Source organism: Corapipo altera, unplaced genomic scaffold (genome assembly GCF_003945725.1).
Source record: "Corapipo altera isolate COAL_440 unplaced genomic scaffold, ASM394572v1 62, whole genome shotgun sequence".
NCBI classification, from domain to species: domain Eukaryota; kingdom Metazoa; phylum Chordata; class Aves; order Passeriformes; family Pipridae; genus Corapipo; species Corapipo altera.
The window spans coordinates 4,679,670-4,704,275 of record NW_020884894.1 but is presented as its reverse complement, the minus strand read 5'-3'; the positions used below and the strand labels follow the sequence as shown (position 1 = coordinate 4,704,275).

Below are 24,606 nucleotides of genomic sequence, written 5' to 3'. Positions count from 1 at the left end.
CTGGATTCAGCAGCCTGGCAGCCACCTGTGTACCCCAGGAGAGCTCAGAGCAAGCTCCCGTTCTGCTCCTCTTCTCCCACCTGGAAGCCACCTCTGCACAGCCTTGTCTCTCCAAGCAAATGACATCAGGGGCTGCTGGCAACCCAAAGGCACTGTCCCTACGTTCCCTGATGTCACCTCCTGGCCCCGTGTGCAGCCAGTGCTGGCACTGGCAGGGCTGACGCTGCTTCCCCGGCACGCAGCTGCTTTCCATGGCTCTCTGGGGTGGAACTGACTTTTCCCTTCTCTCCCCCGCAGCATGGACCCTCTCCTTGTGCCAAGTATGTGAGGTGCTGCCTCCCTTGGCTCCCCACAAGGGCTGGCTGTGAAAGAAGTGCCCTGGGATAGGTTGATCCCAAGGGAACGGTGGTTCTCAGCGTAAACTGAGCAGCACTGAAGTGGCTTTTCAGGAAATGGGGATAAAAATAGCTGGAATAGTCCTTACAAGTGTTAAGGGCTGGGTGTGAGGTGGCCCCATGCACTGGATGGAAAAAGGGGAGCTGAGCTGGAGGGGCTTGGTCTGCCCCCCTCCAGCCAGAGGTTGTGCAAGGTCTAGAGAAAAGGTACCTGAACTCCCTGGAAAAAACTCCTTCCAAGCGTTGGGAGCTCACACCACAGCCTTGCTGAACTGATCACCTGGGTTTGGAGGAAGATGCTCACAAGGGTCATTAACAGCTTCAGCTACTGCAAGAACAGCTCTGAGACAGTTTAGAAAACATAAAAATAAATCAGTGTTTATTTTACCCGTGAGTCCAGTCCCTGCTGGGACAGAGACAGTTCCTGATGTTTTCAGGCATGTGGAAGTTTTGGCACAACAAGTTTTAGCTGTGACCACACTGAACTGTGCTGGAGGAGGCATCTCCAAACCCCATCATCCATCACACACCTGAGTCCACTGAACACCTTTGCTGTGGCCTTATCTGACACCAAACTACTACCAAGAGCAGGTTCTGAACTGGGATTAGCCTTTCAACATCCTGACAAGACACCACAGCAGAGGGAAATCAACACAGGGAGTCGGGTATGGTGCAGAAAATTGGGATTTTGTGCTGAACAAGAGCTGCCTGTGGTCTCCAGGGAAGAAAAACATGGTGATTGAGCTCATCTACACCAGCAACATCCTGATTTAAGGACACAGCAGGCACTTAGTTCCCCTTGACAAGCACAACTTCTCCTGGTGTGAGCAACAGCACAGAGCAACCAGACCATCCCCCAGGATTTATCCCTGAGAGAAATAACCATTTTTTGCCTGTTTCCTGTGTTCCTTTGGCAAATTTTTAGCATGTTCCTTGGAGGCTGACAGGCACAGCTCAACCTCCAGTGAATGCTGGTGCCCTGCCAGAGCTCTCCTGCTCTACAGTAGCATTGTCACTTTGCTCTCCTAAAACGCTGCATCTTGGTCTCCATCCCCTCCCAATCAATCAGGCTGTTCCTTCTTCCCAAAAGGATGAACTCCAAAAGGGCTCATTACACTCACCACACTGCTTGGAAAAGAAATAGGATTTAGGACTGAATAGCATCTGGTCGTGATCAAAATGTGTGTTTCCCCCCTGCCCACCCCCTTGTGACTCAGAATTACTGGATAAAGCCCCAAATTTGTTCCCAGTGTTTCCTCCTCCCCGCTCCTCCTCAGTCATACTGCAGCAGTGAGTAGAAAGGGATGGAATTGAGCTTCTCCAACCCTTTCAGGGGTTTTAACTCTATGACCACCAGGCACTCCAGGATTTCAGCCTTCAGCCTCTTCAGCAGCTCACAGGCTGCACACATGGTACCTGTGGAGGGGGAGAGAAACATACTCACTCCAGGAGCAGCTTCTAACCCCACAGCCACTCCTGCTGCTGACAACAGGCTGCCCAGAGAGGTTGTGGATGCCCCTGGAAGTTTTCAAGGCCAGGTTGGAGCAACCTGGTCTAGTGGAAGGTGTCCCTGTCCATGGCAGGGGGTGGAATGAGATGAGCTTTAAGCTCTCTTCCAACCCAAACCCTTCCATGATTCTATGAACACACATGGGCACATGGGTCACACGAGCTTCTCTCACCTCCAGTTGCCAGCAAATCATCCACTATAACCACTTTCTGTCCCGGTTCAACAGCATCAGTCTGGATTTCCAGTTCGGCCTGCAGGGTGGAAAGAGCAGCTTCATTTCAGTCTGGCCTTAGAGGGAAGCTCTTCATCAGCTGCTGGTTCCACACATGGTAGAACAGAGACAAGTCCTCAGCAGGATCAACCTAAACACGCAGCACCAAAAATCCCAAAGAACTCATATTCCAGCTACAGGGGAGCGCCATGGAAACACAGAGCAGGGAGGGGATTGCTAGGCCAACCCTCTGGCACGTCAAGATCCTGGACATTCATCATGTGAGTTATTGTGGAATTTTATCCCAGAGCAGTTCTCCAGTGAGGAAAATCTCCTGTAATGCACTGGAGAGCTCTGCCTAAGCCAGATCCAAAGCAGCACCAGCACGTCCTGTGTCAGCTGAGCTTGTCCCAGGCAGGGGTTGGCCCAAACGGTCCCCATGGTAAGGCCTGGGTTTGGGGGTTCTGCTGCCGTTAGTTACTAGTGGCGGTTGCACATTATTAGGCTCAAAGCTCAGCTCTGAATGCGGAGTAGCCATGGGGTTATGGAGCAGGACTTGGGAAGCCATGCAGGAAGGCACTGAGAGCACTTACTGGCAGAGTGGGAAACACTCTCCGTGGTCATGCCCCTGAATTCAAGCCAAAGAAAGCGATTTAGCATCAAGTCTTAGCACCAACCCGCCAAAAAAATCACAGCACAGCATCAAAAACCACTCGGTGGCACGAAACCATGTGTCTGTGGCTCAGGGACGGAGCAGCTCAGAGCCATTCCTGAAGGTTGGGCAGACTGTCCATGGCATCAGAAACTCAGTTTGGGTCCACCCCGCTAGTTTTATCACCCATCCCCTCGCTGACACCCCCAGCCCTGCCCCAGACTCCCCTGCCCTTCCCGGGCGTTACCTTGCCATATTCCAGGGCATAGGACACGGACTCGGTGGGACCAGGAAGTTTCCCCTTTTTCCGTATGGGCACAAAGCCAATCCCCAGCCTCTGGGCCAGAGGAGTCCCAATGAGGAATCCACGGGAATCCAGGCCTAGGGGGAGCAGAGCACAGGAATCATGGAATTGTTTGGGTTGGAAAAGGCCTCTGAGACCATCAGATTCAATCGTTCCCCCAGCCTGGCCAAGGCCACCACTAACCATGTCCCCAGGTGCCACATCCACATGTTTCTTGAACACTTCCAGGCATGGTGACTCCACAGCTGCCCTAGGCAGCCCATTTCAATACCTGACCACCCTTTCAGTGAAGAAATTTTCCCTGATATCCAACCTAAACCTCCCTTGAGGCTGCTTCCTCTTGTCCCATTTGCTCAGATTGGAGCCATTTGACTGGGGGAGGGTCTTTGCATACCTCCATTTTATCCTCCCATTCAAAGGGCTTTCTAGAAGCAATTTGCTCTTACAGTCCCTTCTGAGGGTTGAAAACACACCACACTCCTGTGCTTGCCCAGATGTGCTGCTGAGGGGCTCCAGGGCTCCACAGGGAGCCCCATCAGCACATTTCCCTCCCTTCTGGCTCTTTTCCTTAGAGATAAGCTCAGCAGAGCCTCAGTATCAGTTTGGCCACACAATCAGAGACTTTGCACCTCTGGGCACAGACTTCACTTATCACAAGACACCTGGCCCAGGTCTGGTCTGTGCTCCCTGACCCTTGGGCTATCGCCCAGCCCAAGCTCTGCCTTCCTCAGCACTTTCCCAGGTGTGCTGCAAGGTCTTATCATTGCCTCAAAGGCTGTTTGTGTTGGCCTGAGAAGGCTTCTGAGAAGGAAAACAAGCTGGAACAGGGTCTGCCTGGAACAGGGACTAGGCGTGGCAGGCTTTCTGTATTCCCTCTTTTTTAACAATGGAAGCAACAAACTATGAAACTGGCACTGAAGTATCATCAGATGGCACCTTCAACATCCAAACCAGTATTTCAGGAAATTACAGGATGAGGTTAAGGGTATAACCTGTCCTGGTGTTACCACATGACAGAGGCCAATGTTCAGGTGATTCTCATGTCCGGGGGCCACAGAATTCCAGATGGGTCACCCCATGCTTCCCACCTGGGACATGCTGCTCTGCCCTGGCCTCAGGCATGTTTAACCAACACTTACCCACAATGAAGTCAATTTTGGGGAATGATGCCCTCACATGATCCTCCAGAAGATCAATCAAAGTCCTGAATGCCACAGGATCCTTCAGCAAGGGGCTGATATCGCTGCAATGAAGGAGGGGAGGGAGTGAGTGACCTCCGGGGGCTGCTCAGGCTCCACTGAGCTCCGGAGCGCAGGGAAGGGTCCTGGTACTGCCGGTTGCAGGGATGGGCACTGGAGAGAGGAGCCGGCAGCGAGTCCCCGGCCCGGCTCCGTCCCCGGCCCGGCTCCATCCCCGGTCCCATTCCCATGCCCTGTCCTTGTTCCTTTCCAGGTCCTGGCTCCATCCCCAGTCCCAATCCTATTCCCATCTCCGGCCCTGGTCCCATCTCCGGGCTCGGCCCCAGTTTTGGTTCCGGCCCCATCCCCGGCCCTGGTTCTGATCTCGGTCCCAGTCCGGTCCCGGTCCCATTCCCATCCCGATCCCATTCCCCAGTCCCAGTCCCAGTCCCATCCCCATCCCACTCCCCGTCTCCACCCCCATCCCTGGTCCCACCCCTGGTCTGGCCCCATTCCCATCCCCGGTTCCGTCTCCATCCTCATCCTCTCCCATCCCATCCCATCCCATCCCATCCCGCCCCACCGGAACAGCACGCCGGGCACGGGGAAGTCCGGGAAGGGCCGGACGCGGTCGCGGACTCGCCGCAGCCGCTCGTCGCTCATGGCGGCCCCGCCGTGCGCAGCCGCCGCGGCCCCGGCACGGGCGGGCGGGGCAGAGGCGGCGGGGGCGGGCTCGGCGCCGGGAGAGCGTGGCACGGGCAGCCCGGGGCGGGGAGCGGCGGTACCCCGGGGTCGTGGAGCATCAGCACCATGGGTGCGTGGAGCTCCGGTACCCCGGGACCGTGGAGCATCAGCCCCATGGGTGCGTGGAGCTCCGGTACCCCGGGGCCGTGGAGCATCAGTCCCCTCAGTGCATGGAGCTCCGGCAGCCTGGGGTACGGAGCCCCAACCCCCTGGTGCATTGAGCTCTGGGACTTTGGGCTATGGAGCCCCGATTCCCCAGTGCACAAAACACTCTGGTACCCTGGAGCATATCGAGCATCGGTTGCCCCAGTACATGGAGGTCTGGTACCCCAGAGCATGGAGCCCTGACCCCCAAGTGCATGGAGCTCCAGCAGCCTGAGTACAGGTACACAAAACTGTCACTTTTGGTCATGGAGCCCCAACACCCATGGAGCCCCAGTCTCCCTCTGAAGAGTGCTCAGGTACCTGCATGGTGTGGAGCAGTATTTCCCCAGGACACAGAGCCCTGGGACCCTGCCTTGTCCCTAGTGCGCTTTGGAAAGGACCCCCATGCCCAGGGGTCACACTTCCAGCCTCCCTCTCTCTGCCCTGCCTTGCAGCGACAGCAAGCTCCACAGGACTTCACTATTTGCTGCTTTTCTGTTGCTCTCACCTCGTGTGACCTCTTGGAATCGTATTCTGTGTTTGTTAAAACCGTTGGTTGGGATGACACCCACGGGGGTGATAACACAGCCCTGGGTCCTGGAGCAACAGCTTCTGGTGTCACTGACTCCTGGGGTGGGTCAGGGAGATCTCACAGCTCCCATCTCCCGTCTCCCGATGGTGGCTGTTGTTTGGGCATGCAAAATCCACTGAATGAGGACAGATCTCCTCTTACATTGGCAAATAAGCCTTGGATCTGGTCCAAATCCATCTGGGCACAGTTCACTGCAGAAAGCAGAAGCAGTTTGAGCCTGCAACACCCCTGGCCAAGCTCAGGGTTTGCTGCCGAGAGCTGTGATGGGGAAACCTGCACCCCACACTCCCCAGACACCCCCTGCCATGGGCAGAGATGCCTTCCACTAGAGCAGGTTACTCCAAGCCCTGTCCAACCTGGCCTTGAACACTTTCAGAGATGGGGCAGCCACAATTTCTTTAGGGAACATGTGCCAGGGCCTCACCACCCTCACATGGAATACACACCTTCCTAATATCCCATCTAACCCTGCCCTCTGGCAGTGGGAAGTCATTCCCCTTTGTTTTGTCACTCCAGGCCCTTGTCCCAAGTCTCTTTCCAACTCTCTTGAAGCCCATTTAGGCACTGGAAGGGGCTCTAAGTTTTCCTTGAGCCTTCTCTTCCCCAGGCTGAACAATCCCAACTCCTGTTAAGTTCTCTGCTGCCAGAGACAGTCCGTGCTCCCTTCACAGCCATTCCCTCACAGACTAAGATTTTCCCTGAACTCAGATTATCTCTTTGGCACCAGAAAAATCCTCTCAGGCAGCTGTTCCAGTGAAGCAAACACAGAGGAAGCACGAAGCTTTCCGATGGAACAGGGGCTCTGCAACACCCTCACTCCCTGGGATAAGCTGGATGGGTTTCTCTTGTGACCTTACCAACTGCAACACAGGACAATGAGCTATTCCAGCAACTCCTCTTCTTCCTGGCAGATGGAAGTGATGATGGAATTTATCTGCCTACTTGCGGAAATAAACAGGAGCTTATTTCCTGGGAAAAGGGCTCTTTTGCATCCTGCCAGGCAGCCCCGCTTCTCCCCTTACTAGTGGAGGAGTGTAACCGGGGGTCTATGTCACCCCTGTCTTGTTTGGATCCCCATTACCAGCAGGAGACTCCACCACATTTTCCTTGAGGCTGAGTGAGGTTCCCAGGCCCCTCATCCCAACCAATCCCTGGGAAACCAGCAGCTTCCACCAGGACAAGCTGCTGAGTGCTCCCACTGCTCCCTTCACATCCCACAGCCGGAGGATCTCTCCTCTCTCTGTCATCATCAGTTCTGCCACGAAGGGCATAAAAGTTATACCAAGTCAGACTTCCAGTGGTTCAGCTGCCAGAAATCATGCCACATGTTTAAAAAACAACATTCCTGAAATCTCTGTCAGAATTTCTCCTCATTTACCCTCCATTCCAAAGGATATGACCTGTGCCTACCGGCACAGTCCAGATTGTAACATCACAAGAAAATCAGTTTTCCCTGTAATTGTCCAACCTTTCAAACAACAGTGCTGACTCCTACTGCAATTTCCATCTGAAAAAAGAACTTTCCTAGGACCCCTTTCCAAATGTGATGTCAAAGGGCTCTGGAATATCACTCTGGAGATGACTCTCGACATCCGGCTGTGGCTCAAGAGATCCAGGTCTGATCTGTGCCTGGCAGAGGAACCACCACCTGGGATCTGGACCCACCCCCCAGGATACTGTAGCTGGTTTTGCCTATTTTTTGGACACAGAGGCACAATTAAAAGTGTTTTGAGATCCTGACAGGAGAGATGTTATTAGCCAGGGAACACAGAAACTGGGAATATAAAAGCTTGGGAACTAGCTCTAATCTGCTTAACCAGGCAATTAGAAGAGCTGTGCTGAGTCTGGAAGTTTCTGTTCCATTCAGGATTTTAAAGCTTCAGTGTGAAGTGGAACAAAATGCCCCAAATTTCAACATACCCCTTCCACCAGGGGAAACAAGAACTGAAATTTCCTTGCAAATCTGCTGGAATGTTTCGCTTCAGTTTCAGCTGAGGAAATGCACTTTAAACCCATTAAAAAAAAAAAAGCACAAATTTGAAATATCTTATTTCAACAGCAGAAGAATGCAGCTCCCCAGCCAGATCCCTGCAATTGGGATAGAAGCATTGGAGCTGGTTTTGTGCCCCCTAAAAGAGGGGAAAGTGTCGATCCAGCTCTGCCTCCCACGGAGCCCAAGCCAGCACCTCCTGCCCAAGGCATCAGGCCCTTGGAGAAGGCACAAAACTCCTCTCCCTCCTCTGGCCAGCCTGGATTTTGTGTCTGCTCCAGAACTAATGGATTTGGCACACATTCCTTGCTGCCGGCTTTTATCTGCTCTCCCTTTCAGATGGGAATTGTGCTACCAAGCTCCTATCACCCAGAAGGGTGTTAAGTGACTCCAAGAGGGACAAAGGCTCAGAATGCTGCCAGATTGCCTCTCTCCAGAAGCTGGAAGGCAGAGTTTTTCCTCCCTCCTAAAAGACCACAAGCTTTTGGCTACTGATCCACCTTTATTTGGGATTTATATAAACACAACTAGACTTTGAGCAACAACAAAACTTTGAATGGTGGAAGGGGATATAAAGAAAACAGGCAAATGGAGTCTGGGTTTTTAAAATAGCCATTTTCCAAAGGAAAAAAGAACCTAAAATGGGATTTCAGTCCTTCCCTTACAACTGTTCTTAAAATCTGACAGTTTAATTCAAGGGGCACCACAGTGTTGCCCTCTGATAACATACAAAACCATCCAATACTATCAGAAAACAAAAGGAAAAGTCCATTTCCAAGTATTATAACTGTAAAGAGAGATGGAAAACAAGCCATTTTAACTGCAAAACAGTTATTTGGAGGCTGGACAAGCAAAGCAGCTCTTAAGACAGTAAAAGTGTGTTTCTTTTGTAAAGTTTCCCAGTGCTGAGGACAAGAGCAGGATACCTGGGGAGGGATTTCTCATCTGGCTGTGCTCAGGAGGCTGCTGGAAACTCTGCAGACAAAAAACCACCTCCTAGCACCCCAGCACCCCCAAACTTGCCTCCCCCCCCCAAACTCCATTTAATTCTCACCTTCCAAAGGTCTTTGTTCAGCTCCTGGAATGATTTCATGTGGTTATTTCAAATAAAAGTGGGAAGAGTGGTCTCCAACCTTCAGGAGATCCTCGTCTTGTCCTCTTTATGTGAAATCAGGAATTTTTGGGAGCTGTCCATGATGTTCGGGAAAGGCTCAGTGTGGCAGGTATGAGAACTGCCAGCTTCCATTACTGTCCCAAGTCCAAAACCCTCCTTCCCAGAGATATTAGTTCTAGTTCTTTTATTCAAATCCCACTGTCACCCTCAGCGCTCACCCAAAACCTCAGTCCCCAGGTTTTATTAACAAATCTGTGGGTCTCGCTCACTCTCCTTGTTCCAACCTTCCCCATTTTCCCTTTAATTCCATATTCCCAAGCTTCCCATTTGACACGTTATCCTTCATCGCTGCACTCAATAGTTTGCAGGGCATTAACCTTGGCTCCAAGTGTTCGGAATTGATCTGCTGCTTTCCAGTTCCAGCGCTCAGCTCCCCAAATTGTCGGTCCCCAGAGACTAATTTGCCACCGAAATAATCCATTTGTCGCCGCAGGCTTTGAAATCAAGGCTCCACTTTTGCAGGCAGAGGCTGTAAATGCAGCCGGAGTTTTTCCACGATTATTAGTTCCATCCATTTCGGAAGCTTCTCCGCACAGAGGGTCGGATGATAACACAGCCTCAGGGGCAGAGCAGGGAGGCTCGAGAGGCTCAGCTAATTGGAAATTAAAGGCAAGGAAGAAATTCCTTGGACTCTTAGCCCAAGTAGATATTCAGCTTTTAGCATTTAGCATAATAAAGAAAGGAACATCACAGCATTAAAAATCATCATTCCTTTAGCATTTATGTCTTGTAGCTTGAGCAAAGAAGCCACCAACAGACCAGTTTGGCTGCTGCAGGTCCCCGAGTGGGCTGTGAACCCCACCAGACCTGGCCCAGTATGGGCAGTTCTCAAACTGGGCAGCTTCAGACCAGAGGCTCAGGATCATTATTAAGGGCAGATGTGGCCACTTCCTGCTCCAAAGTGCATTTTGGAGGCTGCAGGCACCATCCTCATCCCCGGTCCTGGTCCCCCTCCAGCCTCTAAACTGCTCCTGAGCAGCTCTGTGGGCTGGGAAATTGATCCAAGGTAAAAATAATACTGGGAAAACAAACCAAGTTATTTTTAAGCCAAGTCAGTCCCACGACTGAGTGAGACTCTCCCCCAGCAAAGTGTTATTCCCCTGGTTTACAGGTGAAATCATAGAATGCATTTCTGATAAATTGTTTTCCTTCATTAGTTCTTCATCTCACAACTTTTAAATCTGTACATCTTTGGGAGAGGAATTGATTTAAAATTATTCCTGATAAACAGCTGTAACACTACTATTCTTATTTAAATTTAAAGCAGAAGCTTTGTCACATTAAGCTTTGATTATTTATTATCTGTTTTGTGTCCATTTACTATAAACACACACTAAGTGAATTCACTTACTTGCTTTCTAGTGCAAAGTTTTCCTCCTGTATCTGGGTCCTGAGAGATTGTTTCAGTGAGGAATGAGGACTTGGAGTGCTGGGGGAAAGGATAAACACTGTGGCTGCTTAGAGCAGGGTGGCTTGTCCAAGCAAGTTCCAGGGGAAAAGCAGGACCTTCAGAACTGAGAGCTGTGAGAGAGAAAAGGAGGAAGCAGCAGGGAGGGGACAGGGGCAGCAGGCACCCAGAACACTCACAGTGTGTGCTCTCAATTGCTAAGGACCGAGGAACATGTCCAGGCAAGTGCTCAGCTCTGATCCCATGATGTGAACTCCTCATAAGCAGCACAAAACCCCACAAAGTGTTGTTACCTCACAACTATTTGAGGGCTTATGAGGATTTCCAGGGAGTTGCAGTGATGGACTCCCTCCTCTGGTGGGATCTTTATAGTGAACTGCAGGACTCTGAGAATTCTGGGTGATTGAATCGTGGAATCACAGCATTGTTAAGGTTGGAAAAGATCTTTAAGATCATCAATTCCAATCATCAGCCCAATGCCATCACCATGTCCTCAAGTGCCACATCCACATGTTTTTTGAACACGAGGGATGGTGGCTCCACCACGGCCCTGGGCAGGCTGTTCCAATGCTTTCTGAGCCTTTCCACAAAAAATTTCCTTACTATCCAACCTGAACCTCCCCTGGCACAGCTTAAGGTCGTTTCCTCTCATCCTGTCCCTTGTTCCCTGGCATCCGTGGGAGCAGAGCCTGACCCCCCCCACTCCACCCTCCTGTCAGGGAGTTGGAAAAAGTGAGAAGGTCTCCCCTGAGCCTTTTCTCCAGGATGAGCCCCCCCAGCTCCCTCAGCCACTCCTGGCTCCAGCCCCTTCCCCAGCTCCATTCCCATCTCTGGACTCGAAGAAGCACTAAAGCAGAGGTGGAGCAGACCCAGCAAATGGGAGTTACTGGTTTTATCTGGTGTCCTGTGCTGACAGACCCACAGGTCCTCCCAGTCTCTCTCTTTGCGCCACTGAGGAACCGGCTGGTCAGAATCTCCCAAGCCTTGAGCTATCCAGGCTATGTCAAAACAAGGAGGAATGTTATGGATGAGCTGGAAATGCCATGATATACTTGAAGGACAATTAGGAACATCATAAGGCAGCTAAGAAATGTGGACTATAAACAAATGCCACTTGCAGATGCACAGACTCTGCTGGTGGAGGAAATGCTGGGATTTCTGAGAGGTGGAACAGTAAGAGCTGACTCAAGTGCTGTTCTTATGCCAATCTCATAGGATTATCCAGCTTCAGGAGATGTACACTAGGAATTACTGTGGAGGGGATTACAGGTAGCATAAACCATGGGAACGGAGAGAATGGGAACGTTTGGATTACAGGGAGGTTAAGAACAGGCAGCTGAAAGCCCGGAGCAGGTAGCACAGCAGTTGGCACAGGCAGTGTTCTCAAGCAGCCCCAGCTTTGCCTGGGAAGGAAGTCGAGCTGTTTCCAAGGACAGAGCACCTGGATTTTTTTCCCAAGGCAGCACAACATCACACAGAGAGGGCATGTGTACTGTGGGAAACAATGGAGGTGTCAAGTGGACCTGCTGGTGGTGCAAACATATAATTTCAGAATGCTTTGTGTGGGAAGGGACTTAAAGCTCATCCCATGGCACCCCCTGCCATGGGCAGGGACACATTCCATTAGATCAGGTTCCTCCAAGCCCTGTCCAATCTTGCTTTGGACACTTTCAGGGATGGAGCAGCCACAGCTTCTCTGGGCAACCTGTGCCAGGGCCTAACCACCCTCACAGAGAAGGATTTCTTCCTAATATCTGACCTAAATTTCCCCTCCTTCAGTCTGAACCCAAACATGCTCAGGGTTCCTTCCAGCTACTCCCCTGAAGCCCCAGAGTAACTTGGTTTTGCTCAAGACACGTTTATTAGCAACAGGGAAGGGTGTGGAACAGGCTTCAAGGCAGACGAGGAATCTGCACCACGGAATCGTGCGAAGGCCCCGCGCTCACCAGGAACTCTGTTTAAAGAAGAGCTACACCCAGGCTGTGGAAAGTTTGCACAAGGAGAATTCCTCGGAGAGCGTGCACTGGAAACAGGGTCAAGAGTTAACATCTGATGTAAACGGGTATTTCTGAGCCTGCACTTGGCTGGGCTTGGATTATGAGATGAGAAGCACGACTTAAATCAGATTTAGACATGGATTTTTGGAAATTAAGAAAACCTCTGAAATGATCACCCGACCCCCAGTTCCCTATGAATGTCCTGCATACCAACAATCAGGCAATAGAATCATGGAATGGTTTGGGTTTGAAGGGACCTTAAAGATAATCCAATCTCACCCCCTGCCATGGGCAGGCACACCTTCCACTAGACCAGGTTGCTCCAAGCCCCATCCAACCTGGCCTTGGACAATTCCAGGGATGGGGCAGCCACTGGTTCTCTGGGAAATCTGTGCCAACGCCTCACCACCCTCAAGGGGAAGATTTTTCTTCCCAATATCTCATCTAACCCTGCCCTCTGGCAGTGGGAAGCCATTCCCTCTTGTCCTGTCACTCCATCCCTTGTCCAAAGTCCTCTTTTGGAGCCCCTTTAGGCACTGGAATGCTGCTGTAACCCTAATCCAATACTTACCTGAATGCTATCCTCACATTTCCTTGTACCATAACCTAGGGAATGTTTGCAGCTACAGATGCAAGAAAGTCAGGGCATTCTCCCCAAATTCAACCCCTTAGCTGGGAACAGGTGGAAGCCCTTGTTTGCTCCCAGCAGCTGCACCCAGAACTCCCAAATTTGGGAAGAAAGGAAAAACAACTTGATATCCAGAGTTCACAATGGAAATCAAATGTTAAAACGACAAGTTACAGGCACACAAAACACAGGCACTTTGGGCAGGGCTTTCTGGCAGCTCTGAGTTTCCTGCTCCATCCCTATGGCTGCTGTTGGGGCATCCCAGTGAGCAAAGATTTGGGAGAGCAGGTTGGGTGGAAGGAGCAAGGCGAATCCAAGGGTGGAAGGAGCAAGGGGAATCCATGGCATTTTGGAGGTGATGGCAGAGTTGTCATTGTCCAGAGAGCTTTTACAGCTGAAACAGTCTTTGCTGAGGTTACCATTTAGGGAAACAACCAGAAGAAGAGAGGAGTGGAGGCTGAACCCTGAGCATGAGGAATATAAACACTGGCCCTTTTGGAAGAACAAGTGATGATTTCACACACACATCACACCCTTCCTGTGTAAACAGGAGTGCCAACATGAGCAGACATGCTGGATGTCCGGCTGCTCCGGGCTCTCTGTGCAGCTCTGGAGGGATGCAGAGATCAGTGAGGCCAAGAGCATTTCTTAGGATCAGACTCAGGCGCTTTCAGGCACTTCCCAAGCTTCTCACAGCCTGGAGGGGACCAATTCTGTTAAAGACAAACAAAAATAGACAGAAAGATGATTCACACCAAGTGTCTCCTAAGCTCTAACCCCAACCAGCCCTTTTTGATCCTCACAAAGACACTTTTATGTCCTGCTTGAAAAATGAAACTCCTCTTGCAGCCGATGCTTCTGGGCTCATAAACTTCCCCATTCCAAACACCAGTCAAATAAAAGTTTTAAGAAAGGCTACAAATCCTTCTGCAGCACATGATTCCCTCTTCTGGCATCTTTCCTGGTCTCTCCCAGACCAGTTTGCTGGGACTCTGTGACCCTCCTCTCTCTCTTGTAGCAGCACAGAGCAACCAGACCATGAGGTTTTGGTGACATTCCCAATTTTCCTGGGGTCCAGAAGAATTCCCATTCTTAGCACTGTGATATCCAGGCACTTTGTTGAGGAAGCAAAAAGCAGCAGAAGGCCAAGGGTGTGAGAGATATAAGAATGCTGGTATTTTAATGAGCATTTTGATGGATGAATCCATGAGCAGATGGAGCAGAAGGCATTCCTGGGACACCTCTTCCACACAAAACTATTTGTCTCCCTTGTTTCCATGTTTCTTGAACTACCTGCCTGTGTACAACAGAGAAAGGACACCAGCAAGGAGACCCACTGCAAACCTCAGCTTCCTAAGGGATCAACAAAGGAAAGAATTTGGATAAATGAATTTTTTTTATTTAATTGGCATTTTGCCATTTAAAATTTGGGATAGTGGTCATGTGAATGGCAGGTTGTAATTCCCATTCTGCCTTGAGAAATCTTTTGTGTTCATTCCCTGTTCCTCCCTCTCTCAGGTCTGTACATATCAAAGGCCAGTTCAGCTCTGAACTATTGCCTTTCATTTTGTTTATTTTTATCCTTCAAATATTTACGTTTTCTTGGATGTAAATTCCTACAGAGGAAACGAAAAGCTTAACCCCAGAAAAAAAAATGCTGGAGCAGGATTTTATTCCATGGAACTGACAACAGATGGCAGTGAGACACCAGCTATCCCTGCAGAGGAGCAGACACAGAGGGAACTGGTGGAAGCACCTCTGCACCAAGGGCTCCAAAGGCTTTAAGAACAATTAATGCTGGTTTCTAAATCTGTTTCTCCATTTTAAAATGCACAACCACGGCTGGAAATTTTAGGCCACTCTGCAGAAGGAACGGAGAGCCAAAAGAACAAATGAAATGTTTGTTCTTTTGAAAAATATCAAACAATAAGTGGTGTGTGTTTCAGTCTCACAGTCCAAGGCTTTCCTGGAGCTGTGCTGGGAGCCCTGGGGACACCACCTGTGCTGCAAGTCAGGCCAGCATGGCTCCACTGCATGGAACATGCACTTTCACAGGACGAAGAAACAGCAGAGCTGGCTCTGTGGGAGCTTCGTGGACACTGCTGGTGGGACACACCACAGATGGGTCAGCAAAGACCTCCCAGCTCCGGAGGGCTGGTGCTGCTGTTCTTCCATCAATCCCATGACTGCAGGAGCTCCAAAATGATGCTTCTGCTGCCATGGAATCATGGAATGGCTTGGGTTGTAAGGGACCTTAAAGCTCATCTCGTTCCACCCCCTGCCATGGGCAGGGACACCTTCCACTAGCCCAGGTTGCTCCAAGCCCCGTCCAACCGGGCCTTGAACACTTCTGGGGATGGGGCAGCCACAGCTTCTCTGGGCAGCCTGTGCCAGGGCCTCCCCACTCTCACAGAGAAGGCAGGGGGAAGCCATTCCTCCTTGTCCTGTCACTTCATGGCCTTGAACACTTCCTTGAACACTTCCACACACTTTGCTTATGTGTAAATAAAGACAATTCTCCTCTGTCCCAGAAAGGATATTAAACACCCATATCCAATAAATAGGTGACAGGATTTAGGAGACAGTAAATTAGATTGTATTAGTTAACAATATTTATCTCCCAGTATCCCCCAAAGACAGATATCAGGCCCAATGTACCAACTACTCCAAAAAGATTTGTTTTTTTTTAATTTCTGGTCTCAAAAGGCAACAATTTGGTGCCTGATATTTTAGTTTAGTGACCACGCAATCAGTCTGGAAGGAGTGTACATAGATTACAAAACTCATAATGCTTCCTGTTGGGATTTGAAAGTTTCTCCTGGAATTGGGATCCTCCCCAGCCCACTTTCTGCCTATGGCCTAAAATTTGTGAACCAGTTTTGGAGGCAGCACAGAAGAAATGCCTTTGCCAGGCTCTGTGGACAGTTCCTGAATCCAAAAGGTCCCAGGGGAGCACAGAACAGTGTTTATTAGGGGAAAAGTTGAATAAGAAAAGAAAACAGCACAGAAACAATGGGCTTCAAATCTTTTTCCAATTTAACAGCCAAAAATTAAAAGATGGGACAAGGCTAAGAAAGATCATTTCCTTGTTACTGAGGGGACACAAATCCACCTTTTGTTCTTTCTTGGTGACAGACCCAAAGCAGCAGGTTCTGACTGTTTCAGAACACTATTTCAGCATCAGAAAGATGTTGCTGTTACTATTTTGTGTCAGCCCACAGACACATTCCCTCAGACTACACAGCCTCTCATCATCTGACAACTTTACCTCCCCCACACTATCCAGTTGCTTTCCCAGGTTCTCAACAAACCAAGCTGTGTTTGACAGGAAAGCCAAACTGTAACTTTTCAACATGAGACTTGAAACAGAGAAGAGAATTGAAAACATTTTGTCATGTCTCAAGCCATAAAGACCTTGGAAAATTCAGGCATGGGTGGAATTGGAGGAGACTGAACAAGATCAAAGATACATCACTGAAAGAGAAGCACTGTCCCAGTGCCACCACTCAGACACAGAGGACTCAAAACAAAGAGGGCAGGGTTAGATGGCATATTGGGATGAAATTATTCTGTGTGAGGGTGGTGAGGCCCTGGCACAGGTTGCCCAGAGAAGCTGTGGCTGCCCCATCCCTGGAAGTGTCCAAGGCCAGGTTGGAGTCACCTGGTCTAGTGGAAGGTGTCTCTGCCCATGGAAGGAAGATGGGTGGAACAAGATGAGCTTTAAGGTCCCTTCCAACCCAAACCCTTCCATGCTTCATTGATTCCATGATTTTTAAGATTTGTAGAAGGCGATTAGGAAGGAGAAGAAGGATCTACAGTTGTGGATCCTGCCCTGTCTCTAAGGAAGGAAGCCACAAACAGCTGAGTGAGCATCCCTTCTCCACCCCTTCCCAGAATTAGGTGACACTTCATGAAGGCTTTACAATACATATTTCCAGCTAAGGATTCCCCACTGTGTTTCTGCTTTAAGCACTCACCATAATGGCCTTGTCACACACATTCAGCTGTGGCTCCCCAGGCATCAGCGTGTCTTTGTGCTGCTGGACAATCCCAGTTATCTGCTCCATGGCATGCTGATATTCCTCACTGGCAAAACTGGAAAGGGAAAAAATACAGATCTTATTGGTGGGGCATCATTTCAGTGTCCACATCACCAAGCTGGGCCAGAAGACTTCCTGGGCCATCACCAGGGAGAAGGATATGTAAACATACTGTCGACTCCCCATAGGTCTGCAGGGGAGTGAAACACCTGAGCTGGCAGAGTCCAGGTGCTCTGCTTAGGGCCACACGGATGGCAGGTGTGCTGGTCCTCCCCAGAAAAGCACCTGGCTCCTGGCAGATCATCTCAGTTTTCAAATCCACTGGTCCCAGTGGCCCCAAATGTTTCCTCCTCAGAATTCTCCTCAGAATGCTGTGAGTGCATGTTGAGTCCTGAGGGGAGTGCAAAGGTGGCAGGTACAAAGAAAGGCATTTCTGGGGTTGTCCCCAAGCTGTCCCTTAAATGATTACCAAGGGAGACCTCCCAGACACAGGACTAACATGTGGCCAGACAGGTTGGACAGAAGTTTGCAGAGGTAATCCTTCCAGCATGTCACACTAGAGGTCAACCTGCTCTCCAACGTTCAACCCCCACTCTTCTAAGTGCTTTCCTGCAACACCTGCCTCACTTGGAGATGTTTATTGTAGGGAAACCGAGGGAATGTCAATATTTGGTTTTACAAGAGTGTTCTCAAGCCAAGGGTTTTAAACACAACCCTCGGCCAGTTAAACTCCACAATCACCAAAGAAATGAACTAAAATTACACGAACAGGAAGATGGAGAAGAAGAATAGAAGGGACTTGTCCAAGACAAGAATATCTCCTCCATTTCACAACATCCCGAGGTTCTGCCCCATCTACATTCTTCCATTACAGCTTTATTATTCCAAGCTGGGACCCATCTGTCACTCCTCAAACACGGTTATAAATTACCAGATTCTTATCCACCCGACTACTCCAGTAGGTACTTGTTTAAGTGGTTCAGGGTGTACTTCACTAATACCTCAAGTATTTCTAAAATGGAGGATTCCTACTCAATGATCTCACTTTGTCCATCACATTAAGAGTCACTTAAAAAAACACAGAGAGCGGCAAATTGCTTCTGAAGATAAAAGAAACAATGACCTGACCTCGGGCTCCCTCTGCTCGCAGTCCAAGCTGGCCAGCAGCCCCACACTCCAGCTAATTTCCTTCTTTGCAAAACAATCACAATTCGAAGCCCAGCAATGTGCCAACAGTTTCCAGTAAACCCTATAAATATCCCAGCTCGGCAGCCATCCAGAGACAGGCTGATTGTGGGGATGGGCCTGAGCTCTGCTGATAGAGAACCGGAAGGGAATGGGAAATGAAAAGGAAGAGAATGCGAAATGAAAAGCTTGAGCAAAGTGTGGCTCTCACACCCAGCTGGTAGAGAGATTGCCGAGCTGACAGACCACATGGAAATTCAGAATATCCTTGAGAAGCTCTCGAATTTTACAGGATCATGGAATCATGGAATGGCTTGGGTTGGAAGGGACCTCAAAGCTCATCTCGTTCCACCTCCTGCCATGGGCAGGGACACCTTCCACTAGACCAGGTTGCTCCAAGCCCCGTCCAACCTGGCCTTGAACACTTGGGGCAGCCACAGTTTCTCTGGGCAACCTGTGCCAGGGCCTCACCACCCTCACAGGAAGGAGTTTCTTCCATATACCCAACTTAAATTTCCCCTCTGTCAGTGTAAAGTCATTCGCCCTTGTCCTGTCACTACATGCTCTTATAAACTGAATTTCCTTGCTCTTCTCCCCATGCATCCCACATAAGCTCTCCCAGGTTACTCCTGCACTGCTCCAAAGAAGTTGGGGAGCTGCTAAAGCCCATCTCTGACTCACACCCTGACGAGGACACTCAGGGTAGCAATTCCAGCATTGCATCCCAAAGGCACAGTGGCCTTTCAGCCTGGTGTGATTTTATCTGGAAGCCTTTTGGTTGAATTCCAAATGTGCAGGATTTCCAGCCCAGCAGCAAAAAAAAAAAAAAATCAAAGCACAATTTTAGAGTAGGCAGAGAGGGTTTACAGCTAAGCTGGGTTGACACACAGAGGACAGGAGGGCCTGCACATGGAGAGGGAAGGCTGGAGACAAACACTCGGAGGAGGGTGTGTAAAAACAGGCGAGTTCCAGGGACACACATGGCATCTGAGCTGGAAATGGGACGCAATCAGGGATCCAGAAATATTGTACAGCCTACACATGCCAGTGATGGAATTGGAGCTGGAATCAGTTTAGGAGACATGTATGTTTCAGTGTTTTAGGATTCCAACACACCTATAGCACCAGGACTTGAAAGCTCTTCCAAACCTGAGATAATCTCACTTTATAAAGATGCTCATATTAAGGATTAATATGAATTAGTACATACTTTAATCGTTAGACTTTGATACTCTAGATAGCCAATCCTTTAATGCCTCCTCCTGCTGCTCCTGTAACTTGTGTTTATTTCTGTCACATCCTTGTGTCATCTCTCCAGCATTTAAAATATTCTTTTCAAAGTGGACCCGTAAGATAAAATATTGCTAGTAACTAATTAAGCTCCACAGCATCTTTGCAAATATTGAAGTGCTCAATTTCATCCATAGAAATGGCTTTTCAGATGAAGGATTCCAAATTAGCCATAATGTGGACAGAGCAGTGGAAAACACAGCTGTGCTCTGGAGGAAAGAGAAACAATGTGTTGTCATGACTGCTGCTTTTTGCTCCAAATATGCCAGTCTTATTGCAATGAAAAAAGTCTTTTTTGCTATAATCTTTAACTCCTATATTTATCCACAGCATTGATGCTCATCTGCAACCTCAGACATGGGAATGCCATAGAATAATAATGTCAGCTTGAGTCATTTAAATCACAGAATCCCAGAATGGTTTGGGTTGAAAGATTCCTTAAAACTCACCCAGTTCCACCCCCTGCCATAGGAAGGGACACCTTCCACTATCTCAGGTTGCTCAAAGTCCCGTCTAACCTGACTGTGGACACTTCCAGGGATGAGGCAGCCACAGCTTCTTTAGGCAACCTGTGCCAGGGCCTCACCACTCTCACAGCCAAGAATTCCTTCCCAATATCCCATCTTTCCCTGCCCTCTGGCAGCAGGAAGCCATTCCCCCTTGTCCTGTCACTCCAGATCCTTTTCCAAAGTCCCTCTCCAGCTCTCTTGGAGCACCTTTATGCACTGGAAGGGGCTCTCAGGTCTTCCCAGAGCCTTCTCTTCTCCAGGCTAAACATCCCTAGCTCTCAGCCTCTCACAGCAAAGGAGCTCCAGCCCTTGGAACATCTTGGTGGCCTCCTTTGGACTTGCTTCAACAGATCCATGTCCTTCCTGTGCTGGGGATCCCACAACATTCCAGGTGAGGTCTCAACAGAGTGGAGCAGAGGGGCAGAATCATCTCTCTCAACCTCACCTTCTTGCTTTAATTCCCGTGTTCAGGACACTCTTTTTTTTCCAGCTGGCTCAGCAGTGACAGGAAATCTTGGCCTAACCTCAGCTCCTAGTGTTTTGAACTGTTCTCCCCTGCAGCTTCCACGCTTTTAGATTATTTCAGTGTTTAGCACAGGCTGAATGAATCCCCAAAGCACGAGGGAAACGCCTCGGCCCCTATAAAGGACCCACAGTTCTCACATGAGGACAAAGCTGCCTCAAGCTAAAAAACATGGATAAATTATGCTCCAAGTCATACCCCAACCTATAAACCTCAGTAGGCCTTAATGTGCTCTTAAGATGGGTCAACCTGTTGACACCAGTTTAAACCAGATCTGATTGCAGGTGTCTTCCTTGTAGTGCCACACACAACAGCGATGACCCCGAGTCAGTCAACAGTGGGACATCATCATGGATCATCTTCAGGTGCCTTGATGAACACTGGAAAAGGATTGTCTTCCTTTTCCAGAGGTCTCCCTGTGAGGCTGGGGAGTGCAATGCCTGCAGGATGGTACCAGGACTTCACCTGAAGCTGGAGTCACCCACTGAGATGCTGTGCCCTGGGTGTTGGTTTTCCTGTCCTGATCCCATGGAGATGCCCATTCCATGGGGGTTGGTTTTCTTTTCTTGCCTCTGTGGAGATCCTCATTCCATGGGGGTTGATTTTCCTGTCTTGGCCCCATGGAGATCCCCTTTCCTTGGCCACGAGAATTGGTTTTCTTGCCTTGGCCCCATGGAGATCACTATTCCTGGCTCTGATAAGCTCTGTTTTTTTCTCAGACATTTCTGTTTAGCTCCAGAGTGTGCCCCAAGATCCCATATCCACAGATTTGTGAAGTATTTGCTGACTGCACAGGGGTTAAAACTGCCTCCAGCCCTAAGCAAGTGCATTTTGAGACAAAATCTGCAAGAGTGCCAGAATTTGCATGTAAAATGGGGATAATTACCTCATGGTAATCAGTCTGAGTTGTTAAGGGAGCTGGGAACCTCTCCTACCTGGAGTCCCATCCTTTCTTGAATTCATATGCAGGACTGGGCTGCAAGGCAGGGTTTGTTACATTCCCTGTTCCAAAGAAAAGATAATATTATCTATACAGGTGTTTGGGCATCATTGTCTGTGAAGATCCAGACCTCGGTGCCTCCAGGGTGTGCTGCATTTTGTATTCCAGTCCAACAATCCTGTGGAAGGAGAGCTGGGAATAGCACTGGAAGAATGAGAGGGTGAGCAGGTGGTGTTGTGAGGAGTTTGCTAAAAGAGATCCCCCAGCGTCCATGAAATTATTCCACGCTCAGAAGGAGGGAACAGAGTGGACAAAGTCCAGGGTCATTACACTAATTGACACTTTACCTCCGGGAAGTCCCTGGAGATGCAATCAGGGCTGGATTGGAGCGCAGGGTCCCAGGCACAGGTGTGGGCTGTGCTTCCTTCATTTAGTGTAATTGTGCCTTGGCAATCTGTTCCCATCCTCCCTCCCCAACAGCTCCAGTGGAACCTGCTTTGCTGTTAACCCCACCGTGCCCTCCACACACAGCCAGGTTTGGAAGGAGAAGGGTTTTTCTTTTTTGGTGTTAAACTCTGGTTTAATCTTGCTGTCCGTGGTCTCTCGCTTTCGGGTCGGATGGTGTCCCAGGGCAAGGAGAGGAGATTCTCTGCCATCATTAAATACACTCTCAGATAGATCAGCACCCAAACAAGTCCACCAGCATTTCCAGCAGGTTTTAAAGATGTTTTATGCCTCATCCTGATGATTTATATATGGGCACAGTGCAGTATGTCTATCCTGGGAGTGACAGGACCATGTTGTTACTGAGAGGAATAAAAGAAAATGGGAATTATATGTTATATATATTCCCATAATTATATAAATGGGATTCACAGAAATCTGACACTGGTTTCTAGGCCAGGTTGGATGGGACTTGGAACAACCTGGTCTAGTGGAAGGTGTCCCTGCCCATGGCAGTGGGTAGAGCGAGATGAGCTTTAAGGTCCCTTCCAATCCAAACCATTCTATAGTTCCATGATTCTATGAGCGGTAGCTGTTGGATTTATATGAAGTTATGGGAAGAGCATAAAATGTTTCTAATGATACTTTACTTCCTTCTCCCCTGGAATTATTTTAATTAAAACCATTATTTTTAATTGTGAAATACCCCCAGATTATGATAATTTGATTTTATCTGTTATCAGTGCTTTGAGGCTTTGCAGCACCATAGTATTCAAGTCTTGATCTTGTCTTATTATTCAGTCTTCCTCGGTTCCTCTTTTCTATTATCAAGTTTATTTGCAATTTAAAGAATGCACAGTGGATGAGGCAGAGACTGGTTTGGGGCTCTGCTGCTGGAATTACTGGAGAGACTCAAAGGGACGAAGGAAAGCAAACAAAGAATCGAAGAGAAGATTGAAAGGTTCCCCAATTCACCCCTGGTCCAGCAGCATTTTGGGTCCCAGATGCATTCCCGGAGGGGCATATGCCCATTTAGTCACAGGAATACTTGGAATCATAGAATCATTAAGGTTGGAAAAGACTTCCAAGATCATCAAGTCCAACCTATGACAGACCCTCACCTTCCCTGCAGCAAGGAGATGTGATGGTGCTGATCCTCTACTTGCTCACTTATTTTCATGGAAATTTTAACTCCCCAGCTTCCAGAATCCCCCCAGTGATTCTCTTCCACAGGTGTATTTTCCTTCACCCTTTTCCCTGGCTCTGTACCGCTGTCCCACCTGGCTTACCTGCTTCTCCCAACCTTCCTGCATCCAGCCCCTGCGAGGTTGATGCTCCATGTTTTTATTGCCATCTCTGAGGCTCTTTATCCATGATTTCCACACTTTTAGTGTTTCTCAATGCCACCTCTCCTGTGGCAGCTGCTAATCCACCCCTGCAATGCAGCTGGTACCATTTCCCTCTTTTCCAGGCTGAGGAGGCAGCATCTCCCCTGGGCACCATCCTGGCTCTTTGTTATTCACATTTTTTCCCTGTTTTGCACCTTCTCTCTCTTCCCCACAGCCAGGTTTCTGCCCTGAGCTGTAAGGCAAGACTGGCAACTTTTCTCTCAGATCCTTTCCCCTTTAGCTTCCCTTCAGGAGCTCCTTCCCTTTTTTTCTGGCTCCATAACCACTGCAATTACCTCTCTGATGATTTCCTGAATTTTCCATCTGCTCGAAATAGGCACTTGTGAGCTCTCTTCTTAATTAATGTGTTCTAAAATCATTATGTTCATCAACCAAGCCTTATCACTTCCATTTTCTTCCATAATAGTAAAATCCATTGCCCTAAGTAAAACACAGGAATTTTGATGTTCATAATTCAGTAAAACTCAATTGCTCAGAGCAGAAGTTGCTATAAACCTGGAGTAACAACAAGGTGTGAGCAGGCTGCACTTACTCTGTCCTTACTTGTTATTGAGGCTTTGCACCTCTGGCTCAAACTGACAGAATTTGAGAGATTTCTGTTGTAAATTCCTTTTGCAGTTTTGGAGTTAAAACTCTTTTTCTACTTGAGGCTGGATTAGGTATTTTGTTTAGCTGTGCCAGCTTTGCTTTATATATAAATATATATATATATATATACATATTATTATTTGTGTTCTTCTTGCCTGGTAATAAATATTTTAGTAAAGTTGTGTATAAACAATAATCTGACTCGGATAATAAAACTGACGAGTGGTTGTGAAGATGTTACCAACAGATAATTTTACTGAATTTGTCACACTGGAGAAATAAGTTCCCTCTGTGGGACTTAGCAGACACACAATACCCCAAAGATAACAGAATTTGGTCAAGAAAAAGACCTATCAGATCTTTTAGTTCTGCATTTGGATAAATTTGGTAACACGAGCAGTTTGAGTGTTTTGTTATGAAGCAAAAACCCCAGTTATTGCATCCAGGGAGGAAACAAAACCCTGCTTAGACTTGGGGAAATGCTTCTGCTTTCTGTGCTCCCTAACACACAACCTTAGTTCTATTTTGAAGTTGAGAGCTATTAAAAAAGAGGTATTTTCTGATCTAGGCAATCTCTCAGACAACAAGAAGACACAAACCGTTCACTTCTCACCACCAAGGAGCTGATAACAAGGTAACTCTTACACAAGTGCAGTCACATTACCACATTTTTGGCAACCAAAAGAAAGATTATTTTGCAGCAACCTCCCTTCTTTGAAATATATTGCCCAAATTTATCCTGGTATTGCAG

The 24,606-nt window shown here is 48.7% G+C and overlaps 2 protein-coding genes and 1 long non-coding RNA gene across 5 annotated transcripts in view; all 3 read right to left on the bottom strand.

The window, feature by feature from the left end:
* Positions 1–746: 746 nt before the first annotated feature.
* APRT (adenine phosphoribosyltransferase) lies at positions 747–4,932 on the bottom strand. Its single transcript, XM_027646981.1, has 5 exons — positions 4,834–4,932; positions 4,212–4,315; positions 3,016–3,149; positions 2,078–2,156; positions 747–1,811 (listed from the first exon to the last, which is right to left on the bottom strand). The coding sequence occupies exons 1-5, from the start codon at positions 4,911–4,913 to the stop codon at positions 1,669–1,671; spliced, it is 540 nt and encodes a 179-aa protein (XP_027502782.1). The 5' UTR covers positions 4,914–4,932; the 3' UTR covers positions 747–1,668.
* Positions 4,933–8,209: 3,277 nt separating this feature from the next.
* LOC113948951 lies at positions 8,210–10,986 on the bottom strand. Its single transcript, XR_003528275.1, has 2 exons — positions 10,246–10,986; positions 8,210–9,486 (listed from the first exon to the last, which is right to left on the bottom strand). It is a non-coding gene; the product is annotated as an uncharacterized LOC113948951 (long non-coding RNA).
* A 2,071-nt stretch (positions 10,987–13,057) lies between these two features.
* Positions 13,058–24,606, bottom strand: part of GALNS (galactosamine (N-acetyl)-6-sulfatase) — a 43,280-nt gene continuing 31,731 nt past the window's right edge. For all 3 annotated transcript variants that reach the window (XM_027646723.1, XM_027646725.1, XM_027646724.1), the window contains 2 exons: positions 16,905–17,022; positions 13,058–13,640 (listed from right to left, as the gene is read on the bottom strand). In XM_027646723.1, coding sequence (XP_027502524.1) covers positions 13,554–13,640; positions 16,905–17,022 — 205 coding nt within the window. In that variant the 3' untranslated portion in view covers positions 13,058–13,553. The remainder of the gene's footprint in view (positions 13,641–16,904; positions 17,023–24,606) is intronic.